General features: G+C 39.5%; 1 protein-coding gene across 6 annotated transcripts in view; it reads left to right on the forward strand.

Annotated features, from left to right (window-relative positions):
* Positions 1–4,008, forward strand: part of TTC8 (tetratricopeptide repeat domain 8) — a 41,291-nt gene extending 37,283 nt beyond the window's left edge. For all 6 annotated transcript variants that reach the window (XM_045201737.2, XM_053928445.2, XM_053928446.1 and 3 more), the window contains 2 exons: positions 765–848; positions 2,790–4,008. In XM_045201737.2, the coding sequence (XP_045057672.1) occupies positions 765–848; positions 2,790–2,906 (201 nt within the window). In that variant the 3' untranslated portion in view covers positions 2,907–4,008. The remainder of the gene's footprint in view (positions 1–764; positions 849–2,789) is intronic.
* Positions 4,009–10,530: the final 6,522 nt, after the last annotated feature.

The raw sequence follows: 10,530 nt of genomic DNA on the forward strand, positions 1-10,530 counted from the left end.
AAAAATTAGTACTATTTATATGAACTGGCATTTTATTTTCTATCAAAAATAAAAAGATATACGAATTTGTCCTCAGGGTCCCGGGTAGAGGTTTTGGGTTTAGCCACAAGCTGGAGGGTGGTTCTGCGGCTTGGAATGCTGAGTCTGCAGTGCCAATGCTGAGTGTGTGAGCATCTGTCAGTCACGGCCCTGCAGCGTAGGGTCCCTCTGCGCCTCCAGGGGATGAGAAAATTGGGGTGGATTCTGTTTTTTTCTGTGCTTTAGAGAACAGAAAGCTTGTCATTTTTGGGTGCACTCAGTTGTCATTTTCAGGTCAGCGGTGTGATAAATGTTCTCTCCCTGTCATCCAGCACAGAACTCGGGGCTTTGAAATTTAGAAGCCCACTAAATCGGTCAACAGCAGAAAAACTAGACTAGCAAGACTTTTTTCTTTAGCATTGAGAGGATGATATTTTGAGTTGTCATATTGAAATATAAACTTTACAAGAACAGTGGTTCTCAAATAACCAAACATACTCTAAGTTTCCAATTTTCTTATTTTCTCCATATGTCAAAACACTTTATTGTTAACACAGTTTTGGCAAGATACAAGTATTTATATAAGTAAGTTGTATTTCATGAGGAATGTCATCTATATTCATCACAGGATCATGTTTATTAAGGTCCCTTCCTGGGTAAATGATTCTTTTCCCAAAAAACCCCAAAAATCCCAAATATGTGCTGATATATGCTCATATGCCTTTGGTTTTTCTTTTTTTACACAGGCAAAAGCGCTGTTACAAACCGCGTCATCTTTAGCACCCCATATGTATGAGCCGCATTTTAACTTTGCAACAATCTCTGATAAGGTATTCTCTTTCTTTATCAGCTTACCATCTGATCTGTTTCTTTTTTCCCCCCTCGGTTTCAAAAACAGTACAGATAAATAGGGACATTCTAACTATAACTTCCTGAAAGAAATGATTTTTTTTAAAAAACAGAATTTTTATATACACATATGTCGTCCCTTCAGGGACAGTTTAATAAACTTTAAAGAACTTGATCACTGAATATTGTTGACTAAACACCATTTTGGATTGCAGAAGAATTATTTCATGTTTTAAAATATGACAGCTAGTCATTAAAAAGATACTCGTTAAGTAACTTCTGGTTTGGGAAGGATTTAGTAACTGCTTTTACAGCAAGAAAGTCCTGTGTATTGTCTGTAGATTATATTGCCACCAGGCCTCTAGCGCGATTGCTGTAAAATTCGGGGTAGTGAAAGCCATTTTAGCTGTGAACACTACAGGGAAAATTCATCTGTTAATACTGTTATAAGCCAATTAATATCCAGGAGCTAAAAGGAGTCCTGTGCCATTTTTAATAACAATAAGAAAACCAAAGACACGTAATAACTAACTGTGGCTTGGAAACCTCTGTTTAACATGGAAGGTTGGTTTTGAGCAGAAGGAAATGGCTGGAAGCGTTCGCTGATGTGATGATCCTTTTTTTAGTGGACCAGGCATTATAAAAATGTCATTTTTCATAGCATGAGCTTAAAGCCACCCGCACTCTCATTTCTGTTTCGAAATTGAGGTAAGCTGTCACTCATAAGTTGTCGTTTTCGAGCGCTTGTGAGGTGCTAGCCACTATTCCACGCACCCCACACAACCTTGCCATGTAGGCATCCCTTACTTTCCTTACTCAATTTTGTTAATATAAATTAGGTTTTTTTTAAAAAATTGAGCCTCTGCTATGTACCAGGCAGTGTCGAAGGCACAGAAGATATGAACAATGAATAAGACAGACAAAAACCTCTACCTCATGCAGCTTATATTCCAAGGGAACCCAAGGCCTGAAAAGCTTAACAGGCTTCTCTAGAGTCACAGGTGCAGACTCACGCCCAGTTCCTGATGGTACCCAGGTGCTTTCCTCTGCGCTGTGCAGAGAAGGCTTGGTTACTCTCTTTCAGAAACATTACCGATTTTAATAATATGTAACTCAAATGAGATATTGCTTTAAGCAAAAGGTTATACTTCCATTAGAGAAAATAGTATGTTGAAAAGAAATGCTAGGATTTAAAAACGGAAACTTATGTTTTTAATGCACATACATGTTAAAAAACCTTCAAAGTTGAATGATCTAGATAACTTTGTGTGCACGCACTAAAAAGCTGTCTCTCTTTAGAAATGTATACACGAATCGAGATACACTTAGGTGGATTCAGATACTGTGGGTGTTTCTCTTTGGGACTGGACTTGAACACATGGTTTATTGAAATCAGAGACCCTCTTTACAAACTTTTAAAACCAGCAATTTTTCCAACATTAATGTGCTCTCACTATTTAAAACCTCCCAGAGCATGTTGTTTTATCCTAAATACAATAGTTTCTGCTTGAATTTCCTGTCCGTACGTAATACCCTAATCAAATGTGTCCTTGTGGCGCATTACAAATAGTTGTCTAACGCCTTCCCAGACTACCTCGAGCTGGCTGTCTCAGCATGCAAACGCTGTTTTATTTTTATAACACTATCAGTGACAGAAAACACAGGTTTATAAATCTGTAACTAGACAGCTGTAATGGAGCACCAATTATTTATATAATTGGTTATTATATTTTTCTCATAAATTTTTCAAGATTGAATTGTTTTCTCAGTGAAAGAATTTTCAAACCCAAGTAGCATAATGAAGCAATTTACCCTCAAGAACCCTTTGAGTTTGTACTGTATACAGAGAGTATGTCTTAGTTTGACTTCCTTACTAATTTTGGAGGTTTTCTTCTGTCGCCTTATTCTGGTATTTCTTACAGATTGGAGATCTACAGAGAAGCTATGTTGCTGCTCGTAAGTCTGAAGAAGTGTTTCCAGATCACGTGGATACGCAGCATTTAATTGAGCGGTTGAAGCAGCACTTTGCTATGCTCTGATTGTTCCTTAGACCAACTATTTATTTTTATGACGGGGCATTTTATACGAGAGAGGACCCCTCCCCACCATAAAAGGGATTATCTCCTGGAGGATGGGCCCCTTGTAGCACAGACTTCCCCCCTGGGTGGGAGTTTTAGGAACCCACCTGTATCAGTGCACCAGCTGGCCTTGTTGTGAGAGGCTGCGCTGGGCGTCAGTGAATTTTCTCTGAAGACTCTTTCAATGCACTTGCCCATTCATCATGGCTGGTTCCAAGCACATCTACTTACACTGTGCTGAGTATTCAGCAGTTTTTGACCAAAAACGGCATGACCCCTGTATTCCATCCTTCCTATTCACCCAATCTCACCCTGTGTGACTTTTTTTTGTTTCCCTGGATGAAAATAGTCCTCAGAGGGAAACACTTTGCTGATGTGGAAGAGGTGAAACAAAGTTGCAGAAGCACTAAAAGGCATCAAAACTGTCGTGTTCAAAAACTGAGCAATGGAAAAAATGCCTTGACAGGTGCATTGCATCAAATGGGGAGCATTGGAAGGTGACTGAAGTTTAAGTATGTGAGAATACACAGTTTTTAATAAATTTCTGTTTTGGGGGGGTCCCCCCTTGTATAATCATATAAGGGAAAAAATAGTGTGTGTGTAAACATATGTCGATGTAATACAAACCTGTGCTTGTTATTAGTGAAGATGACATGAGGGAGTTTAAATAAGGATGTAAATGAAAACTTTTGTAATAACTTTATAATATTACAAAAGACAGGATTTCAGCATTTGTAAGTAGATCATGGAGACTTTTCCCACATGACATGGTAGGTGTTTGGTTTTATGTTTATAAAACATTTTCATGAATTTCCTCACATTTTTATACATACACATTTTTAATGTTCTTAAGCTTGCCTTTGGCTATCATGTACCTTAAGAGGCCTGAAATTTGCCTTTTAAATTTCACTTTTATGGCTAAAAGTGTGTATATTTATCCTAATTAGAGACTTATGTAAAGCTTAAAAACTGTGTTTAAACTATTTATCAAATGCTTTGTGAGAAACTCTACATTTTCTTATGTATTATGCTTTAAAATAAATCAGTGCGTAAAACACCCTCACTCTGTTATTTTTCATGAGTTTTTGTCTCAGGTATATCAGATAAAACAAATCTTTCAGAAGTCCAGTAACCTTAAAAACCAAGTCGTTAGTTAAATGTCATTTGAAATGCCCCACCAAGTCGGTTTCTTCCAGAGAAGCTGTTTACGGGCTATCACCCTGTTAATATAAGAATATCAGGATGAGAAATGGGGTCGCAGGCCAGCAGTCCCACCTGTGCTCAGCCCCGGGCAGGGTGGGCGGGCTCGGTCCCCGTCCGTGCATCGCAGAGCCTGGGGAGGCTCTGGAACCGTCTCTCCCGCATTAAGGAGCTCTCCTCAAAGTTTCATACGAGGACCTGTGTCAAACAGACAGGACCACTCAAGTTCATATTTTGGACTTGGGGATCTGTCCATGTTATTTTTCATTCTTTAACTTCATGAAAACTACTTTACAGACGCTTACTTGTTTCGTTCAAATTTGTATAAATAGTGCTACTCAGCTGACAGAACAAAACAGTGTGAATTCAAGGCCCTACAGCTCGCTAGAGGCTGGAAGGAACCTCCGAGAGTATGTGGAGAAGCGCCCGGTGGTGCAGGCACACCTGGAACCCATGAACTTGATCCTGAGCTTTAGGCTTTGACCTTTCCTGGTTCTCCAAGGTTTGCGAGTGCTGGTTTAGCACCACCAACTCCTAAAAACTGTGGCTGATATTTAGATTGACATTTTATAATGGGAATCACTTTCAAATTGGAGCTAAGAACAGTGGCCAGCACATACTGAGGCTGTTGTATGTACCCAGCACCGTTCTAAGCGCTCGATGTGGACTGATTCATCTAATTCCCACTGCAGAACTAGGAGGTGCTGTGATTCCCATTTTACTTATGAGAAAAACGAAGCACAGAGAAGTAATTTGCCCAAGGTTATAAAGTTCCTAAACGACAGCTGAGATTTAAATACAGGCCGTGTGGCCGCGCCTTGCCGCCCCCTCCCCCCCAGTATGTGCTCTTAACCACTGCGCTGATCGCCTCTCAGTGTTCCTCCTGTAAATAAAGCTACTATCATTTCAAATGAATGTTATATGCATTCGTTATATGAATAATAAGGGACTATTCCTACAACAAAACAATAAATGAGTCAGTATTCCTAAGGGATATTTCTGTCTTGAATTTATGTTAATTCAATGTGAACGCCAATGCGAAGAATGAGTCAGGGTGGCTGAGGGCAGAAGGATGACATAACACTGCATCAGGAGCTATGCGCATCTTTGTAACAGAATTATTTCCGGACTGCATAATTTCTGGCTTCTGTGCCAGCATTCCTATAAAAGGAAGGTTAACAATTGTCTCTTACCAGGGCTAAAAAGGTATTCCATCCATATACAAATTGTTCAGCCAAAATTAACATCATTGAGCTTCCAACTGATGGAAATGAGATGTGGCAAGAAGGCTGCCTGCACTGAATTCTTGCTGAGGTTGGAAGTTCTTCCTTCCCAAATAAGTCACATCTGAGCCAGTCCACTTGGGCGCGACTGTTCTGGTGCATTGCTGAACGACATTTCCCAGGAGCAGAGCGCCCATCAGGATGTCACTTGTGGCCCAGAGTTCGGAAAATTAATCAAGATACCACGTCACTACTCTTTTAATGTAGTTTCCACCACCAACTATTAGCATGAGGCCTTTCAATCGGGACTGAGTTTAAGCATTCAGAAAAAAAATACCTACATGATTTTAGAAGTACTGTGGCAGGACTCAACCTTGGAATAGAAGGAACCCAGAAATTGAGTTTAGGTAAAAGGCCATAGTCGTATAGCTTTAAATTCTAGGGAAAAGGTAAATTGGAATGGTTCATGGATAGGTTCCAGAGTTCCAAAATAGTGATCTAGGCTCAGATATGAGGGGAAAATTTTTATTTAGTAATTTGAAAATAAGTGCAGTTTTACATTCTCCCATGTAGATGGCATTAGTTCTATTTTTGGCGGACTAAAAACATCTTTGAGATGCTGTCATTTTACATCTTTGATGTTAAAGTCAAAATTTTGAGATCAAAGAATAAAGATTAAATAAAGACTAATTTATAATCATTGGGGACTATAACATTTTTGGCAATTTTTTTTCCCTCCCCCGAATCCTGACTAATAAAGGTTGGTAAAAGGTAAATGACGGAAACTTGGAGAAAGCCACCACGTTACCTTAGGAAAGAAAAGGCCAGACTAGACATATTTTAGGAAGACATTTTTTTCCAACCTAAATCAGAGAAAAGATAGACCCTCATCCAGTGTTTGAAACTCAAGTTTCAACGGGCTTCAGAACTTAACCATTGCTGCCCCCTGCCCCACATCCGCTCTGATCTAACAGCTTCAATTTCTTTTTCTATACTAGATTCTCTCTCTCTCTCTCTCTCTCTCTCTCACACACACACACACACACACACACAATCCTTTTAAACCTTCCTCCTTTCTAGTACTACCCTCTTTGCCACATCCTCTTGAAAGGTCAGGTGACATTTGTTACCTACTTCCTCATCTCCCATTCATTCCTCTACCTCTTGAATCTGGCTTCAGCTCCTACCCCATGGAAACTGCTCTCATTGAGGTCACTGATACCTCCCAATTAGCATATCCAGAGGTTCCTTTTTTAAAACATAGCTTTTAAAATATATTATTCATATACCATACAATTCTCTCTAGTAACATTCAATGGTTGGGGTTTTTTTTTGTATGACATTCATAGTTGGTCAATCATCACTATAATCAATTTAAAAACATTTTCACCATCCCCCAAAGAACCCATGTCCCCACTAGCAAATTGTATTGAAACTGTAGACCTATTTGGGGGATATTGCCATCCTAATATTAAGTCTGTTCATGAACATGGGATGCCTCAGTGGTTCATTTTTAGCCTTCATCTCACTTGACCTTTCTCAGCATTTTCATGGACCACTCTCTTCAAGTTCTCTTCTCCTGTGACTTCTTGCTGGGTTCTCCTCAAACTTCTCAGAGCACCCCTCAATCTCATGAAAGACTCCAAACTGTCCAATAGTTTAAATCCTTTTCTTTGTCCTATCCTTTTAAATCTTATTGTTAGTCAGGGTTCCACTTTTCACCATTTTCAATTCTCACTCTTTCTCATTCCTCAGTATGCTCACTCTCCCAACTACCATGCCCAGGCCCGTGGTCCCCTCTCTGCGTTTAGGCCCCGTCTTCTCTCCTGACTCCAGGTCCTCGTTTCCACCTCTCACTTGGCATCTTCACTTGGATATCTCAGAGCCATCTCAAATTCAAAGTAAAAGTATTCATCAGTAGCCTCTCCAAATCTGATTCCTACCTTGCACTGCATACAAAAGTTAACTTAAATGGATGGTAGACCTAAATGTATAACTATTAAGCAGAACACTTTTTAGAAGAAAACATAAGAGAAATTCTTTGTGAATTTGGGTTACACAATTGTTTCTTAGCTGTAGCACTGAAAGCATATTCCAAAAAAGGGAAAAATTGATAAATTGGACTTCATCAAAATTAAAAACTTTTACAATCTAAAAGATATTGTTAGGAGAATGGAAAGACAAGACACAGACTGGGAGAAAATATTTGCAAATCTTACATCTGATAAAGAATTTGCATTCAGAATATATAAAGAACCCTCAAAACTCAATAAGAAAAAAAACTAAAAATGGGCAAATAATTTGAACATATACTTCACTAAAGAAGCTCTGCGTGGATGGCAAGTAGCGCATGAAAAGATTCTCAACAAAATTAGTCATTAAGGAAATGCAAATTAAAATCAAATTAGAATGGCTAAATGTAAACAGGTAGACTGTGGCAGTGTTGATTAGCATGTGGCACAAGGAGAACCATACATCACATACTGGGGTGGGACTGTGAATTGGTTCAACCACATTGGAAAACTGTGAGGCAGTTTCTTAAAAAGTTAAACTTCACACCTCCCGCATGATCCAGCCACTCCCATCCCTGGGGATTAACCCAAGAGCAATGAAAGCGCACATTGAAGCAAAGACTTGGACCTGAATTTTTTTAGCGACCTATTGGTAATAGCTCCAAACCGGAAACAATCCAAGTGTCCATCAAGGGGTGAATGAATAAACAAGCTTAACACATCCATACATAGAATACTATTTAACAACAGAAAGGAATGAACTATTGATATATGCATGACATGGGTGACTATCAAAATAATTATGCTGAGTAAAAGTGGCCAAAACACAAAGAAGTACATGCTGTATTATTCCATGTACATAAAATTCTTGGAAATGCAAGCTCATCTGTATTGACAGAGAGCAGATCAGTGGTTGCCTGGGAGCAGGAGCTGGGTGGGAGGAATGCAGGGAGGAGCTGGGGGAAAGGATCACAAAGGACAAGGAGCATGAGGAAACTTCAAGGTGATGGATACCGTTCATTATCTTAATTATGGTAATGGGGTAACTCAGGACATGGCCCTTCCATCTCTGTCCACCTCTGAAAACAGATGGCTGTCTGGCCAGCAGCCATAAGGAACGAAGAAAAGAGTCTCTCAAGGCCCCTGTCTCTCAAGGCCCCTGTGTTTATCACAAACCTGTAGCAGTTTGACAAGCTACCGTGGCTCCCACCCCGCTGCCATGGCTCCCTCCTGAACCCTGTAAGGAGCACCTAGGCTGGAGGCGGGGTGCAGTCTCTCTCCCACTGATCTGCTGCCATCAGGGCCCCCTCCCCCGCAATGTGAGGAACACACGGCACATCCACAGCATGTCCACCTCTGGTGGTCCTCCAGGTGATTTTTTTCAGAATATCACAAGCACGTAAGCACTCCCCGGCTTGGAGCTCCTGCGTCACACTGCATCAATGTCTACATATGCCAATCTTACCCCATTTTACAGTTTAAATAGGTACAGTTTGTTGTATGTCGATTATACTCCAACGAAACTTTTTAAAACAAAAACTCATAGAACTCGACATCCTCACAAAAAGTCAGTCGTGCTGTATGCAGACTATACTTCAATAGACTTGACTTTAAGAAAACACAAATATCACCATGAACCGAAGTGCCATACTATTTTTACAGACACAGTGATATAAAAGTTTAGGAGCTCTATAACTTTTTTATTGATTTATTTTTTAAATTATATTTTATTGACTATGCTGTTACAGTTGTCCTGATTTTTCCCCCATTGCCCCCCTCCACCCAGCATCCCCCACTCCCTCAGGCAATGCCCCCACCATTATTCATGTCCATGGGTCACGTGTATAAATTATTTGGCTACTCCATGTCCTATACTGTACTGTACATCCCCATGGCTGTTCTGTAACTACTCACTTGTACTTTTTAATCCCCTGACCTCTTTACCCATTCTCCCCCATACCCCTTGCATCTGGCAACCATCAAAATGTTCTCTGTATCCATGATTCTGTCTCTGTTCTTGTTTGCTTAGTTTGTTTTTAAGATTCAGCTGTTGATAGATGTGTATTTTTTGCCATTTTATTGTTCATAGTTTTGATCTTTTTTAAAAATAAATTCCTTTAACATTTCATATAAGAATGATTTGGTGATAATGAACTCCTTTAGTTTTTTTCTTGTCTGCAAAGCTCTTTATCTGCCCTTCAATTCTAAATGATAGCTTTGCTCGATAGAGCAATCTTGGCTGTAGGTCCCTGCTTTTCATGACTTTGAATATTTCTTGCCAATTTGTATCCTGAAAAGTTTCTTTTGAGAAATCATCTGACAGCCTTATGGGTACTCTCCTGTAGGTAACTAACTTCTTTGCTCTTGCTGCTTTTAAGATTTTCTCTTTATCTTTAACCTTAAGCATTTTAATTATGATGTGTCTTGGGTGGGTCTCTTTGCATCCATCTTGTTTGGGCCTCTCTTTGCCTCCTGAACTTGCATGTCTACTTCCTTCACCAAATTAGGAAAGTTTTCTTTCAATGTTTTTTAAAAATTTTTATTTATTTTTAGAAAGAGGGGAAAAGAGAGGGAGAAAAACATCAATGTGTAGTTGCCTCTCACGTGCCCCCAACTGGGGATCTGGCCAGCAACACAGGTATGTGCTCTGACTAGGAATCGAACCAGCAACCTTTTGGTTCACAGGCTGGCATTCAATCCACTGAGCCACACCAGCCAGGGCTCATTGTTTTTTGAAATAGATTTCCAATTTCTTGGTCTTTCTCTTCTCCTTCTGGTACCTCTATGATGCAAATGATGGATCTCTTGAAGTTTTCCCAGAGGCTGTTTATACAATCCTCATATTTTTGGATTCTTTTTTCTTCTTGTTGTTTTGATTGGTCATTTTTTGGTTTCTTATTTTCCAAATCATCGATTTGATTCTTGGCTTCATCCACTCTACTATTGTTTCCCTGTAAATTGTTCTTTATTTCAGTTAGTGTAGCCTTTGGTTCTGACTGGATCTTTTTTATGTTGTTGAGGTCCTCACTAAGTTCCTTAAGCATCCTTATAACCAGTGTTTTGAACTCTGTATCTAATAGATTGCTTATCTCCATATCGTTTAGTTCTTTTCTGAGGTTTTGATCTGTTCTTTCATTTGGGCTATGTTTC

The sequence above is a fragment of the Desmodus rotundus genome, chromosome 7 (genome assembly GCF_022682495.2).
Source record: "Desmodus rotundus isolate HL8 chromosome 7, HLdesRot8A.1, whole genome shotgun sequence".
Lineage (NCBI taxonomy): Eukaryota > Metazoa > Chordata > Mammalia > Chiroptera > Phyllostomidae > Desmodus > Desmodus rotundus.